Raw genomic sequence first — 17,114 nt, forward strand, 5'->3', positions numbered from 1 at the left:
TATTTAAAAATAATGTGAAAAAAATGGTAGTACTCCAGTGTTAGGGGAATAGACCAAAAGAGTTTGACATAATTGTTTCAGAATATATTAATTATTGTAATAAATGTTTCTTGACACAAACTTAGAATTTTTTTCCTTGATGTTCTGATTTAAAATAATATGCATTCAGCAACCCCTTTGCCAGGCCTGGATTAGTGAAAGGCTTAAATTAATTAATTAAAAAAAAAGAAAGTTAGATTTTTGTGGGTTCTTCAAAAATCAAACCCTGAAAATAACGAGAACTCTTCAGTTTTTGTTGTTTTCAGTTTAGTTTTGAATGTAGCTCTGCAGTAAAGTACAGTTAGTGATTGTCAGAGGAGCACAAGTGCAATCAACATAACTATATTTACCTCAGACTGAATTTGGCAGCTAGTCCGTCTGAAACTGCATATTTGGTGCACATAAACAGTCTAATGGCACAGTTCCTGTTGGCCATCTTTTTTGCTCTTAAGTTATAATTCCTCTCTGTTGAAGTCAGTGGAAGAACAAAGTTTCCTTTGGGGGAGGAGAGGTGAGAAATCAGACTCCTAGTTTTCAATACAGATTTTTTTATAGCTGGAAAATAACTCTCTAGAGATATGTTACGATTCACTGAGGGGTGTTTTTGGCAGCTGCTGAAATTAATCTTTGCAGCTGTTGTCCAACAACAGTTTTGCAGTCTTCCCATTCCTCTGTAGCTGTCTGCTCTTCTCTCTGTGAATAGCTATCTCATTTTTAATACACGGGTTATGACTTACATAGGGATTTCATGCTGCCCCTTTGCAGCAGTTGATGCTTGTGCTTCAGCCCCACTTGACTGGTATGTGTTCTGGTTAAACTCATGAGTGGGACGCTGCTGAACTAAACTGGATAAATTCAAAGGTACAGCCCACTACGTGGATGGAATTCTGCAGCTGATCAAGTGTCTGTAACCACAGTAATAAACTAGTTTACTACTGAGTTCTTAAGCTAAAATGTTCGTTCTTGAGGTGAACGTTGAAGAGTTTTATAAGCAAATTGAAGTCTGGCATTCAATAGAGAAAAACCTAAAATGCTTTTTTTGGGGGGGGAAAAGTATTTAAGCACTTGTAGTCATTACTAGAGCTACTTCTTGTATGTCTGCATGTACACCTAGTTGTCATCTTCACCTCACTTGTTTGTTTGCTTTTAGACTATGACATGTCTTTAGCAGTAGTTGTCCTTTTATACAGCTTTGACATGAGCAAATTTTAACTGTTGTTTCAATAAAAACACTGGATACAAGTCAGGCAGCTGCAGAAATCCTCCTCTGGTTTGGACTCTTAAGTTTGCAGAGTCAGCAGAATTCTGTTGCCACCAAGATGAAAATCCAATATCAAATGTAAGGCAGGAGGAAATTTTATTGTAAACAGAATTTTTATAAAAAATCATTGCCAATTCTTAAAAATTATTAACTTATATATTCTGCTGCCAAAAGAGGATGCAGTCATAAAAATAATCCGGGTAAGTTCTCTTTTAGCAGCCATTTGGATCATTGTAGTGTTTCCTACATTTGTAGCTGCCTTGGAGGCTCTCATGATCATAGAAGTACCTACATTTTAAAAATAATGGAAAAAAGACATATTCTAACATGTTGTAGGTGGACTGCCCGTTTTAAGTATCTGCCTGAACACTGAGGAGAGATCAAGGTCCATGGATTTATAAGATTGAGTATTCGTGAATTATTAGGAGCTGTTCAGATATGAATATGTTTGTGCCTGAAGCCATATATTCAGTTCCATGTACAATCACATATTTATGTGTAATCTAAAAATAAAGGTACATGACCAATATATCTATAAATGCATGGAAGAGATATATGTATGCAAGTGTCTAAATAGTCATAACTCAAACTACACAAACCTGCTACATGCACTATAGTAAAAAATAGTATGAATAAGTAGTCAGTATTCTATGGTACATTAACAAGCGTGCTCAAAAACCAGGAATTCCTGGTTTACGTAGTACAATTTCTATGCCAATCTGGTCAATTTTTAAACCAGACCAGTTGTGTTCCATAAGCTTTCTTTGTTTGCTAGGTGGTTTGGGTTTTTTTCCTCTAAGTTACCTGGCTTCTCTGAAGCTGTGGCAAAAGCTTGCATCTCTTCAGATCTGTGTGTGCAATATTGGAGAGGATTTAAATCTGATATTTTGAGGATTACATAATTTTACAGTTCAAATTTAGTTCAAGACTAGGATGGTTGGCTGTCAAGGGACATCTGCGCAAAAGGCTTCCCGATGGCTCTTAGGAGAAGCAAAACCAGAAAATGAACCAGTATTTAATGCATAGCTTTAGTTTGGGCCAGCCAAATACTGTCAGGCTTCGACAAGTGACTCATGGAGTTGCGCTCTGAAACTTCCTTCCCATCAGGAATCTTCCTACAATTACTTCTGTTTCAGGCTCTTCCTGTAGCCATTTATGTATTTACTTAAGTAACAGTAGTTGGGCTTTGCGCTTCATACTTCATTTTTCTCTGTGCTCTCTCCCACCACACCAAAAGCCATGTTTATTGTCAGGTGTACAATATTGAAGTTGAATAAAGATGGTTTGTGCCCATCTGCTGCAGGGAATATGTTGGAATATGGGAAACTGGAGTTCAGATTCGAACACGGAAGTGGCTAATGCTTTTGAGAAAATTAAATGGTTCATCGTTTAATTTGTATAGAAAATAGGGGTTTGAATAATAAGTTGACTTGCATACTTCATCAAGTTGTAACTAGATGGAGATGCAACTCAAATTTGAGTTGTTTCTCCTGGTTTTATTTTAGAGGACTGTTCAATGAGAAAAAACAAGCCCATGTGAACATCTCAGTAAGATATCAACGTACAACTTTATATTTCAGTTCATATTTGTCTTTATGTTCACAGGGGACTATTTGCCCAAATCTTTAGAAGGATCATTTATCTATGAAGAAGAAGGTGCTGGGGTTCCAGGTTCTAACAGGAGAGGAAATGATGCAATAGTTGTTGAACAATGGACAGTCATTGAGGTAAATCAGTGATTATTTAACAATGCAATTTCCTACTTCTAGTTTTCTTTTTTTTTTTTTATTAGAATGCTTGTACTAGTGTTTGATAAACATTCAGGATGTTTTCTTGAAGCCACCTGCATAAGCTAAACTAAAGCCTTGAACCATAAAAATGAAGTCAGGCCTGTGGCTATTGGTCAATGTGTGTAAAAGAAATATGCCACAGGGGTTCTGGCTTGACATTTACAAGTATTTGTACCATCAAATGCAACCACCAAAGAAAATGTTGTGGGTTTTTTTGATGTATGTGTTTCAGACCAATTTAGACATCATTTCAGCAAGTGCAGCTCCACTGACAATGTGCTGCAGTATTTAAAAAAAGGGGGGGGGGAGAGAAAAGTAGCAAAAACTAGAAACAGAACAAGAAAAAAATGATAGTGAATTAGTGTGGTTTTCGGATGTATATTCTTAATAAAATTTTACTGCTAAATATGAAAGACTTCATTTTTCCTAATAGATTTTGATGTACTACTGTAGCATGGTACAGCAATAAAATTAATGGATTTTAATATTGTAAGATTTGTGGTATGAATTAATGACATCTGAAAGTAATCGTTGTTGGAGAATACTTAAGGGTTTACTTTTTATATATTCAGTGACAAATACTTTTACTGAAGTGAAAAGAAACAGCATAAAACTAAGACCTTGTATTTTTAAAAACAAAACAAACAAACCACCAAAACAATGACTAAACCCCAAAAACTTCAGTATATGGCTAGGTGAGATGCTTATTGTCATGTGGAGTAAAAATGTAAATATATCAAGGTGCCTATCCTGGTGTTTAAAGAGTTGTAGGCATTAATTTAGCAACATGACAAGTTTGACAAGTGCAAAGTGCTTTGAATGTCTTGCTGAATCAGGGCTCATATGTAAAGCGAATATGCTCTGTCAGTTTTCCTAGTTTTCTGTAGTCTTGAACTTTTCAAATTGTTTTCTATTTGAAATAGTGAAACTCCACCAAACACAATTCAATGTCATCTCAAAGGATTATCTCATCATAAATAAGAGAGGATAGTCATTGTAATTTGTGTACAAATGCAAATAAAACCTGTACAGAGTCTCTTTACTACTTTTTATAATTATTAATGTAGGGGTGTGAAATTAAAACAGATTATGGACCTTTACTGCACACGCTAGCTGAGTTTGGATGGCTTCTGACCTGTGTCCTGCCTACACCTATTGTACGACACGACAGGTACCCAAACAATAAATTACAGCTTTTTTGGTGCGTAAATCTCTGAGAATTATCTAGTGATTACTGGTGTACTTAAATGTAAAAGGAAGAAAAAATGCTAATATTATTAACTGCATATAAAACTTGATGTAAGTAGCATTATGGTGGAATCTTTTTTTTTTACCACACTCTTAGGGCTGCTGACTTCAGTGAGTTTCAAACTAGACCAATAATCCTAAACTTAAAATACATTGTTTAGAGCTAAACATTAAAGATTTTATTTAGGAAACTGTTTCTTATCACATACCTGGTCCTCAGCAATTGGGCAGTAATGGGGTTACTTATATGCTTCAAGTTTAAACAAATGTTGAAATGTTTCGCTAATTTAGGACCTTGGTTGAGACTATGTGAGAAGTCATGCTGTCACAAGACAGTCATGCAGTGTTTATTGCAAATTAGGGGGAGAATGTGCTAATCCAGCAAGTTATTAGGCTGTTTCTCTTCAATGTAGACGTTATGTTTCACCTCAACTATAGTACCAAACTACTGAATTTTAGTTCTCTTACTCTGATATTTATTTAGATGACTGAAGGGGATCTATATATCTAGGAGGAGCTAAATAGTAGACCTGGATCCCCTATACGGTTCCAGATTTTCTTCTTTTTTTTTAACCAAAAAAGTGTTGTCATTTTCTTCATGGCGTTAAGCTAAAAAAGGCAAATGAAACAATGGATTAAGTATACACCTGCTCTTTTTTTTTTTCCAAATTCTCCTCTCATTAGATTAAGATTGCCAAGGTTTGAAAACAAACAAATGTACTGAGACGTGGCTTAGGGCTCATTAAGGACAATGGAAAGAGTGGGTGACTTCAGTAATCTTTGGAACCAGACCTCACTATATTAAATCAAGACAGCATGAAAAGTTCTAAGAGAACTGTTCCAGGAAAGTGGAATTTTAGTCAAATGATTTGACATAATTAAATCCACTCACCCATATGAGAAGGAGTTTTTTCTGTCCAGGACGTAGGTGTTGGGGTGGTTTTTGGCTGTGGGGTTTTTTTTTAATTTTTTTAATTGACAGGTTAAATGGAAAAACAGAAGAAATTATGGCAAAACTATGTGGTATGTTCCACTGTTTTGTTTAGGGATCTCTATATGTTTTGTTTTCTTCTGAACTGAACTTGTAAGGCTACCAGCCCATAGAAGAAGCAGTTTTCAGAATATGAAACGAAAAGGTTATCCTTCATTTCTTCAAACAAAATACTGTTGTCTAAATGCATTAGCTTTGAACATGGCAACTTGTAAGGGTATGTGAACCACTGAGCCTGGTTTTCATAAACAGCTGAAATTTTTGGCCAAATCTTAGAGCTTGAGAGTAATCCTTCAGGATCCAGACCTAATTCTTGAAGGACGTGAGTGGACAATGGGAGAGAAAGATTTTAGTAGGCATGGTGTGCTGTGGGTCATAGGATGAGAGAGAGGTTTTAACCTCAAACTTCTTCTGTCCCATGAGCAGTGTAACTGTACCTGTTACAAACCATCCCTGTAGGGTTTGGACAGTAGGAACAAAATTGTCCTGAGCAGCTGCTGGTCAAATGCTCTGTGAGTATCAGTCTCTGCTTGCAGGGGGCAAAATAATGCTATTTTGTATCCTGTAGATTGCAGAGCAAAGGCAGGGCCACTTAAAGGAAGCTAAGTGCTATAAAGAGAAAAAAAAAATAGGAAAAAGTGCTGGAAGAAGTGTTAACAGATTCATTAGACTGGACCTGCTCCTTGAATTAGTAAGAAGGTAATATACTACCAAGATATTTAAGTTGTATTAGATGTCTGAAGTAATGTTGCTTCTCATGTGAAACGACCAGTCCATTAATCATGCAAAAGGGGGTTGTACCCTGGCGAAATCTGAAGTTGGCTTAATTTTTTATCAATGCTAGAATAATGCAAACTAATGAAAAGCATTTATTTTCTGGCCTAAATGGTTGGGTGGGTGTCTGCATGAATTGTCTAATACTTGTTGTCCTAGTGAAGCTTGTTGAGATACTTTTGGAAGAAATAGGATAAATCACATTTTGTGTGCATGTAGTGTATCTAATATACAGCTATTCAATTTTCCTTAAAAAAAAAAAAAGGAGGAGGAATCCCATGAACAACAATTCCTAATTAGGAATCAAGAATTCTTAAGGGTCCAAAAAAGAATGTTTTTTTGATACTGATAGGCTAAGTAGTGATTGATAAATACTATTTTTAGGCATTGATGTTGATATTTAAAGAAGAGAAGAAATTCCTGGATGGTTACTAGGTGTCCGGTATGAAAGATGCCATTACTGTGGTGGTGGATTATCCTAGGAATGCAAGTTAAATGTCTCAATAAAGAAGGACACTTTATGCTGCTGAACAGCTGGACTTTTCCCAGGCTTGGAACTCTGACCTCAGAACCCAGCCTGAATATTAACTGGCTTCAGAAACACTGAAAAAAACAAATGAGCAACATTTTGGGATGATCTGGAAAATTCATGTCTTTGTATTTTATTTTTTTAAAAGTAGTTTGTACAAAGTCTATAAAGAAAATTCTATCTAAGAATAAAATGTTAGCAGGGCAGCCTGCTCCCCATTTTTATTCACAATAATATTTTTGCTCTATTCTCGGTCTTTCTCTTATTGGAATTTATAGCAAAGCTTTCCTTCATCTCGCATCTCTGTGATCTGTTCCTGGCCATTATGCGCACTGCTTGTCTGCAGATGAAGAGTGTGACCAACAGGCTCTGAGGTGTGACGGGATTGTCATGCACTGATGTGTTCCTTTTTTGGTTTTTACAGGGTAGGGTTTGAAACGGTTTAAAAAAACACCAGGCTGTCATGCCTGTTCCTGTGTGGTTTTGTTGCTGTTGCAAGTTTTTCTTTTTTATAGGTGTTCCCCTCCATAAAATAAATGTCCTGTGCCACATGATAGCTGAATGTATTGGATCACTGCTCCTTCCAGGCAGGGGCAGCACTCTGTACACTTATTTAGTCCTTTAACTCCTACCACAAGGGCGAAGTAATGTTGGATGCAGGAAGCATTTGTTTGAGAAATGTTATCTTTGCTGTTACAAGTAGAGGAGTGGTAGCTGTCATATTCTTGAAACATGCGGAGTTGCTTTTTTTTGTGCAATGTTGTTGGAAAAATAAGCACTATGGGCTTTTGGGGTTTTTTTTGGTCAGCACACTGTAAAACCCACAGAAACTCCCTTCTTCTGTCAGTTATTCTCTTTGTTTCAGGGATATGAGAAAACAGAGCAGGAAAAATGAAGTGCATATGATACAATGGTAGTTGTATCCATCCATATTTTGGGTATTTAAATTTTGTCAGCAGTCAAAGAATTTTTTGATCAAAAAAGAATATAAAACAGACCTATAATAATATTAGTGAACTAAAGAGCCTCCTGCATTATATACAACTCTTACTTATAGGTAAATATCTTTAGGACAAGAATTTGACAGTAATTATGCCAAGTTCAGAAGCTATACAGGAAGGATAAAATTTATAGGCTTTTTAGGACTTAAATCGGGGGGGGGGGGCTGGGGATCATTAGAAGCTACTTTGCTGGTAACTTAGTGATACTGTAGTTACTAATATGGTATTATCATGACTTTGTAGAATTTCATACATGTTGGAAATAGTTCTAATTTTAGACTACAAAGGTTTTTAAATGTTTCGTTAAATAGATCCTTTAAGCCAGCAGTCTTATATCCCAAGCTGGTGACTATCTTGTAACTGAAAGTCTAGATGCAGTACAATTCTACAGGAGTGCAAACCTTTATTTTGAGAAAAGCAAAAAGAACTGAATGAGTAAAAAAATTTTATGACCTTGCTCCTTTTGTTCATTTTTCAGGAAACTTTGTCTAACTTTAAGTGCTTTGTGTAGAAAATGTCTATGTGTATGCATAAATAAAATAGACCTGTAAAAATCAGAGCCATTGGCAGCAATAGTTAGCTTCTAGCTTGATGATTGTTTTGAGGGACTTTTTAAATACATACATATAATAAGAGGACAAATTTATTCCCCATACAGAATAAACAGACAAGCAAATTGCTGGTGTTTTAACAAAAGAGTCTCTGTTGCTCTCATCCCTCTTAAAAGAAGAGACAGAAAAAAGGCTTCAGCAGCCTTACTCTGTCTGCAGTGACCTTTATTTCCCCTCACTGATTGCTCTAGTCCCTGAAAGTGGGCAACACAGGCTGTCTATGAGCACCAGAAAGCAGGCAGGCAAATACAGTGCAAAAACACCGACTTTGTGGTTATTAATTTATCATGACAAACTACTTAATCTGAGTTTTAAAAATGCCCTGACTTATGAGGCAAAGAGGGGGCATGGAAATGTGAGGGAAGCTATGGAGTGGCTTGCTCTAAGCACTTTTTCTCATTTAAATTCTGTGGAAATTCCACTGTCGTTGAGTTTTTTGTGAATTAAGCTCATAGCTGCTTTGTCGTGTGCAGCATTTTAATAAGGTCAGACTTAGAAAATTGCTAATTTACTTATTGTCTACTCACCATCGCGTCCTTTCTCTTTCTAGTAGAATCTCTACAAGCTGTAGCTTAATGTTTGGGGTTTGTTTTTTTTCTCTGAAGGAATGCAGACACTGTTACAAAATAAGATGTAGGCTCTTCTCCATGCCAGGGACTGTGCTCGGCCTTCTCTTCTAGAAGAGAGATTTTCCAACTGATACTATCAAAACAGACATAACTGAGGCAGGGAGGGATGCCTAGCCAAGTGGAATAAGGTTGCTGGATTGCTGTTTTCCTTGTCATGACATAAAATTGTAATACTTTCTTTTAATGACAATAGGTAGGGACTCTCAGGAAACCTTGTTGGAAGGAAACTGAGTTCATTCTCCTGCCTGCTTGTTTTCCCCACAAGCTGGAGCTGAAGATGGTTCTCTGTCCTCATCCAAGGAAGACGTGCAAAGATATGCCATGACCTAAGTTCAGATGGACTGAAAAGAAGATTGTGAGGGGCCAAACACCATCACAAAACCACTGACTACTGGTTAGATGTAGCTCAGTACACTGGGGATAGTGTCTTTAGTGTTCTTCCTCAGAGCTTACTTTCAGAAGCTCTACTGGGGCAGGCTGTTAACAAGCTCTTCCTGATCTCATAGGAACTGGTTTAATCTCTGATTTTTCTTGGAGCAAGTCCCTCATGTTAAATGAACTCTATCAGTCCTAGCCCTGGTGTGAAACATGAACCAGTTATCTGAACTTGATGTGGTGTTAAGATTGTGACATACCCATACTGAAGTACAAGCTTACGTTATTTTAGTGGTTTTTTCCATAACGTTATACGTAATAATACTGTTTTATGATTGATAAAATAGGTAGAAGCGTAGACACTACAAATGAACTCACTTATGTCTGTTTTGTGTTTCTATTTTGCCACTTTTCTTTAGTGCACTCTTACATCTGCAGTCACTCTTCTGCCAAAGTATTTCAGTGTCTTTTCTTTGTATGCATAAAAATCTCATTGAATAGCGCCCAGAAGTAGGAGTTTGGGGTAGAAGAAGAGTTTATCAAAATGTAGTATCTGATATTTAGAAGAGCACGGGAATTTTGTAAACCTGCCAATCCTAGAGATCTGGTCTCAAAATTCTTGCACTTCTTCAGTGCCACAGAGTTGCGCTTTGTAATACACAAGCAATCAAACGTGCTGACCTGTATTTCTGATGGAAAGGTAATGAAAATAAGTACATTCTCTTGAAGTTTTTATGTACCACAGTACTATAAGTGTGTAACACTTTTGAAACATCATATCCGTAACATCTGATCTGGTTTTGAGGGACAACTTTACCTTTTCACATTTATTTTTCTAAAAGTGTTTCTTTTTGAAAAAAAAATCAACAGTGCTTCTTTGAATTGTATCTACCACAACAGTATCAACATCTGTAAAAGTTTCAGGACTAAAAACTGAAGTTCCTCTTTTTTTTCCTATTTTATTTATCTTACTACTATGTTCTCTTGTCCTTCCTTTGCATGTACCTCCCATGTACAAAACAGCCAGTGTCACTTAATCTCATTGTGCATGTAGAGCTTATAAAAACTGAGCTGAGTGCTTTTATTCACAGTTGGTGAGACAGCAAGCTTTTCCTGCTGTGTCAGATGTTATATTACAGGAAAAAGGAAGACACCTTTCAGTTAGCAGTAAATAGTGTTACTTCCCAAGTTTCATACCACAGTGTTGAGATATTTGTTGAAGCTGTGGATATATTGAGATTGGGCCTATTTGTTTTGGCATTAATAGGTGGGAATACGTTACTGTGTTGACAACAAAGATTAGATGAAAGAAATACTCTTTGAGGTTTACTTCAGGCATAAAGGTGCAGACTTTGATTAAAAGTAGAAGCTCTGGTACTTAAACTTTCAAGACCAGACATATTTAGTAACTCTAATCATAGTAATACAAATTTTTATTGTATACCTATTTTCATGTGTGACACCCCAAACCAGCTCTAGGCTTTTATTTTTTTTCAAAGTGTCATTACAGAAATGTTTAGGAATTAATAAACTAGTTAATGCTTGGTAGTCTGTCCTCTTCTTAGTCATGGACTTACATATAGATACAACTTAGAGTTCACTCTGAAAGGTATGAACATGTTACAGTGACTATTATTGCCTTTAAAATATTGAAAAGGTTTTCTTTAAATTTTAGTGAAGGGAATCTGGCCACAAAGCAAGTTGTTTTTCTTCAGAGACCTGTTATGTGGAATTCTGCTGTCCAGACACCAGAGGTGAGTAACATGTTTATGGTATTAATATAAACAAATTAATATTTCACATAATGGCTAGGTACAGAAACAAATTAAACTTTAAAATTAATGGGGGGGAAAAGTGACAGAAGAGGGTCTCACTTGAGACAAGTTCAAGTTTGTGGAGGGCTTTTGCAGCTGAACTCATATGTTTTTTTTTTTTTTCTTAGCCGTATACCTCTTAAATTAAACCATAGAGAAAAGTATAAGCATGCTAAAACCTTGTTTTGTGCTAGGAAATTATTTTGTCTCAGGTGGATGAGGTTGGCTATGCTGTAAGTATTCCTTTAGAAGTCTTCAGGAAGTCTTAAATGTTCTGATTCAAATCCTGGATCTGTTGCACATGAAAAAGAAAAGATTTTATTTCAACCTCCAAAATATCTACTTTCCTACTTGTAGAAGAATACAAGTGTCAAGCTGTGCTAAGGGATACTGTAATCTGGAGGTTAACAGGGTTGAAGGGGTGTTAGCTGTTGCTGCATGAAAATGTGTGACAGAAATAGAGGATTTAAAATTCCTGCAGCTGGAGTTGTCCCTTTTGAGTGAGGCTCCCACGATAGTGGTTGTATAAAAGTGCTTTGAGGATTAAGTAACTGGCAGTTGCTGCATTCTGCTCAGAGTCAAGGTCACAATTATTGCACTGGTATAGGGCTATAGTAAATCCTGTGGCCAGAGAAGGGTGAGCTGGTGTCCTTTTTCTCTCCCAAGTCTTTCAACATCCTGTAATGCATTTTTAGCTTTTATTTCTGTTGTTCAATGGCCATTCAACCTCTCTCTAACTAACATGGATTTCCTGTGATAGTTTTAAGCAGCTATGAAAACTATGGATGTTTTCACTCACGTCCAGCACCAGAGAAGTAACTTTACGAACTCTGTCATTCATGGTAGTATATACTACTATAAGGCAGTAACACCTTGTCTCTTATTTTTCCATCTGTATAAATAGTTCCATGAGTCTCTAAACTATTTGCATTCATATTTGATCTTTCTCTGTCCTTTTTACCTTCTATCCAGACTGTTACTATCACCTGTATTTTCTTCTGCTTAGTGTTTTTAAAACATACTCTCTGTTTTTTTGTCCTTCTCCAGGCTTTTGCTTATCTCCAGCCTAACTTCCTTCTCACTGTGTGCCCTGATAATTACTACTTCCATGCCTGGAAGAACTGCATTCAATATGGACAATTGATATCTGTATTATTTTTCATCTCTACTGCAATCTCAATTCCCAGCTAGTTCTTGTACACTATCCATAATTTATTTCCTCATTTACAAAATTTTAGCTCCTTGTTTTTTCTCTTCAGTGTTCTGTGTAGTCTCGCTTGCTAATGTCTTAAGCTCCTCTTCCGTTCATAGTGTCTTCTAAATTCTGCCAGTTCCTCATACATTTTTTTCCCTTCAGTTTCCCCCTGTGTACCATGCATCTTCAGCTTTTAGCTTTCAAAGCTTCTGACCCCTGCTGTCATTCATGACTTTGTAATCTTTACATTCTTCCCTAATACATTTCTCAAAGTATGTTTTGGAACACCCTTTTTATATCAATTGTAAACATACAAAACCATACTGTTATGTCAGTTGTTATCAAATAGTCACACTTTTCCTGATGTTTTCCCACTTTTTTTAATACTCTGTATAATAAGGGCATAGACTCCTAAAAGGAACGCTCTTTCCTTGGTAAGGCACGTTATTTCTAGCTATATAATCATCCCTTAAAAGGCAGCATAACTGCATGACACAAGTTAGAAGGGATAAGACTGGATTCTGCCAAGAGGTGGAATAAAAGCAGTTCTGTAAAAGCATGTCTGAGGAACTGATGAATCTTTGAGATGTAGTTTAAAATAAAAGTAAGAAGCATTATGCTCAGTTTAAATTGTCACCCGATGGTGAGGTGAATGACCTTTACTTCTTTGTTTTAGACAACAGGAATAGTAGTGTGTTTTGTAGTCATTATTTTACCTTGTTTTAGTGGGAAACCTTTGACTTGAGCACTAACATGCTGGAAGTAAACAAGAAATAACTCATTTGTACCCATTTACATCAGGATTACTGTGTTTAAAATCTGAGCACACTTACTATCTAAATGTGCTCCTTAAGTACCAGTAAACGTTTTACTTCACCACCAGGAAATTTCAGTATGCTGAGGTCATTTTAGCATGGAATAAATAGGTAGTTCAGGCTGAAGCTGAAATGTTTAGCAGACTAATATTTTTCCTTCTGTCTTTCCAATTATGTTGTTTTTCCCCTAAATTTTAATCTTTTTACTTCATTACATTTTTTACAAAAATGGCTGAATTGGCAAGCAGCTATTACCTTCATGACAATTTAAATTCACAGATTTGTTAGCAATACCTAACTGGTACAGAATGTCCTGTGAGCTTTGCATTGAGTAGCTAGATCTCGGGTGCAAAACAAGCTACTGAAATTTTAACTTGTGCTCTAGAAATTTTAATAAATACATGTATCTAAAATGTCCCCTGGACATTGACAACAGAGCTGTACAAATTTATCAAACCCTTGCAAACTTTATAGTAAAAACATTTAATTACGGTGATTCTGTATTGTTGGGCATGACATCTTCATTTTCGTTTGTACTGTATCTGTTTTCATTGATGTTCAAATTACATTAAAGCTGTTCAAAAAAATTTCATGTCTGCAACTTAGGACATTTTTGAAACACAAAAATACTTAAAATATATCTATATCTAAAGTCTTTTAAGTTAAAAAAAAATGCATCACACTATGTCTATTTAAGCATAACCTTAGCACTTGGCTACCTTGAAGAATGGTACGTATGAGAGAGTCAAATAGGAAATCAACAAGGCTCTTTCATTAACTGAATCTTAATAAGAAAGCAGCCTCATACAGACCTTCTCAAACACTTCACTATCAAGCCCTCAGAGCCCAGTCAGATCCCTTTCCAGCTTTCCACAGCGCAGCGGCATCTGGCTGTGGCAGGAGCTTTGCCTCGCAGGCAGGTCCAGCTGTTGCACCTCTGTGACTTGCGTTCTGGAGAATGGCAACACAGGGTACGGGTTGCTTTCTGTACTTGGGATTCTTCTTTTTTTAATTGTTGGGTTGAAGTTAGCGTTGCTATTTCTAAAGGAAGTTTTGCCTCAGTAAGAATTGAGGGGAAAAACCCCTATTACCTGGTCTTATTCCCACAGGGTCTCTTTTCTGAGGAGAATTTTATTCTGAGGTATATTTTATGTCCTCACAGCTCATCTCTCTGCCTTCTTGTTTGTTCATGGGATAGTGCATTATGACTTGGCTTACTATTTATGTAGTGGTTCAAAGGCCTCTTGGATTAGAAGGGCTATACTGTCTCAGTGGGCTCTTTGTTTATGAGATACCATTTGCTTTTCTAAGAAAATAGTTCGAAGGCGGAGATCCAAGATTGAACCACACAGTGCTTGAGGGTTTTCTGTTTTTTTCCTTTATTTCCTTTAAGCAGACTTTTCCATCCTCTTACCATGGCATCCAAGCAAAGCTTATTTCCGTGTGTTTCTCCTGAGGTGACACTGTTTCCCATTAGCCTGGTTTCCCAATGTCTCCTGTAACAGCTTCCCTAAAGGCATTTCCTTTAGCCACAAGGGCCTTTGTTTTTACTGTTTCAAAAGGGTTTGAGAAAAAACTTAGCGATGTATAGAAGTGGGGCACAGACCTTGCCAGGGCATGGCATAAACAATTGTGGGGTGGTTTTGTTTTTAAAGCATTAGCATTTGTGCAAATCGCCCTGCAGGAGGGCTGGTGTCCTTTACCCACTGACACGCAGCTCTGTGCTGAGGCTGGATTCCTTCTTACCTAGATGACATCCTTCTGTGGGCAGGGCTGTGTCCCCTGGCAGAGCATCTCCTGGTTTAGTGGTGCTTGTGCTGAGAGCAAGGCTCCAGGCAGACAGCCAGGGCACTCCTGCCTTCCTGCCTGTGCTCTTCTGTTGTGGCTCCAGGTGCTGATATTGCCTCTGGACGTGCATCATCATCAAAGATCTGACTACCTCAGGTAGCTGCTGATGCTAAAATTAAACTTTTTATTTATTTGTAATGCCTCAGAGGGACCCTTATCACAATCTGATAGGTCTATCGATGGCATAAATCACAATCTGTGTATTTTTCTTTGGCAGCCATCATTTCAACTAGAATCATGTCAGGAGATCCCAGTACTAATGTCAGACTGTATTTATACTGAGTTCTTGCTGCACAAGGTCTCTCTAGACTCCCTCTCAAATGGCTGTACAGGACAGCCACTGACTTCTATCTGCATAGATCCACCATGTGGATTGAATGCAATTCTCAAGAAATTTGCTGTTATCAGAGGCGGCCTCTGAAGGTCTTTATGGGCAGAACTGGAAAGATAGGAAAGCATAGCAGTCTCACCATGAGATGGATCAGTGGGAAGTCTTCAGCCCTATGAAATGGCCAGATCACAATCTTAAAGAGTTCAATATGAATTAAACTCCATTGACATCTTTATCAAAGATTGCACTCTTGTTGAAGCTTCTGGACAGAACTGTGGGGAAGTGATTAACATCCACTAACTTTCAGAACAGCTTGCAGGTGAGGGCACTAGCCAGACATTGTACATGGCGGGATGTAGATAATGCTAGTGAAGGAGGGTGAGCGTCTGCCTGCAGTGGTAGCTGGAGATGGGGGAGCTGTCAGCTACGTGCCTGCCGCTGCCCAGCCCTCCCACCCCTCTGGACAGGAGGGACCTCTGCAGCTGAGGGGAGGCTGGCAGCAGGAGCTGTGCCACCCTCAAGAATTCATCCTTGCAGAGCAGAAGAAAGCGCAGCACCCGCATGTGCCGTATGGCAGAAAGCGTCGGTCAGGGTACATTAGACGTGTACACTGGGCACAGAAATCATGCTTTCTTCAAACAGCTGATTTTAGCGTGGGTTAAGACTTCTAAATCATTGCAGATCTGCCAAGTACTATGTAAGAACTGAGCATTGTTGAAGTACTTTTTCTTTGCATTCATTTGTGATTACTTGAATCTCTGCTACATCTTGTATCTTCTTTTTCTCTCTTGAAATTTATTTACAGAAACCAAAAATGTATCTGTCAGATTTTTTCTTCAGAAGAGTTCATAGTTGAAACTGGAGTGTTAAATGCTGCCTTAATTTTAAAATGCAGCTCACATTAAATCCGTGCATGACTCATTGCAAAGTGTTTGGCTTCCTGCCTCCTCAAATAAGCTAACATTTAAACATCCTCTTGTATTTCAGAGGAAATCCTTAAGGCAAGTTATTGGGGAGGAAAAAGGCAAAGTCTCTAGCAGAAGTATCGGATTAGACACAGCTACTTCTTGCCCTGTAGAAATTGGACAACCACCTGATGAGTTTCACCTATCTCCTTCTAAACAATGTTGGATCAAGGAGGGATCTTCCCAGTATGGAGGCTTGCCAGGATTCACTAGCAGTGATGGAGTATTAAGAGAACTGGATGACGGACAATTTGACCAGGAAGATGGAGTCACTCAGGTCACATGTATGTGATAAAGTAAGTAACAGCATCAGATGGACGTGTACATAATTCACAAAAATGTTTTAAAAAGGGGGGGAAAAAAACCCATACTACTTTAAATGCATTGGTATAATTCTATGAGTTTTCCCAGACTCCTTTTGTATTTTTGTGTGTTTCTTTGTTGTGTTAATCCTACTGTAGTAATAATACTACTGCAAAATAATTTGGTTTTCTGTCTCTTTACTAGCATAACTACATGACAGCGTGCTCTGCTAACTTTTGACAAGCAAGGAAGCAAACGCTGCAAAACAGTGACAGTTTGAATTGTGTAAGAGAAAGGAATGAGGATGTTTAGTATTTCCCACAAGCTGGAGGAGTGCTTTCTGTTTGGGTTTGTTTTTTGGTGGTGGGTTTTTTGGGTTTTTTTTTGATAGTGCTGTAAATATTGGGGGGGGGGGGAGGAGAAATGAACTGTCTAGCTGTTGTTCCTTTTAATGTAATTTTTACTTTACTTGCCTTGCATAAATTCAAAAGCCTGGAGACATGGCAGTCTTACACTAGAGTGTTAGTAATTTAAGCTATGTTCAGACTTGGTATGTACAGAAAACCTCTGGAGTCTGTGGGCAGACACTTGCTTC

The 17,114-nt window shown here is 37.5% G+C and overlaps 1 protein-coding gene across 1 annotated transcript in view; it reads left to right on the top strand.

Moving 5' to 3' along the window:
- The window catches only part of RFTN2 (raftlin family member 2), a gene marked incomplete at both ends in the record, with an annotated part of 30,975 nt that extends 14,467 nt beyond the window's left edge, over positions 1-16,508 (top strand). Inside the window, 4 exons of the mRNA XM_082001327.1 lie at positions 2,906-3,027; positions 4,158-4,261; positions 10,924-11,002; positions 16,239-16,508. Of these exons, the coding sequence (XP_081857453.1) occupies positions 2,906-3,027; positions 4,158-4,261; positions 10,924-11,002; positions 16,239-16,508 (575 nt within the window). The remainder of the gene's footprint in view (positions 1-2,905; positions 3,028-4,157; positions 4,262-10,923; positions 11,003-16,238) is intronic.
- Between the last annotated feature and the right edge of the window lie 606 nt (positions 16,509-17,114).

This window comes from Phaethon aethereus, assembly GCF_964289735.1.
Source record: "Phaethon aethereus genome assembly, chromosome: 6".
NCBI classification, from domain to species: Eukaryota; Metazoa; Chordata; class Aves; order Phaethontiformes; family Phaethontidae; genus Phaethon; species Phaethon aethereus.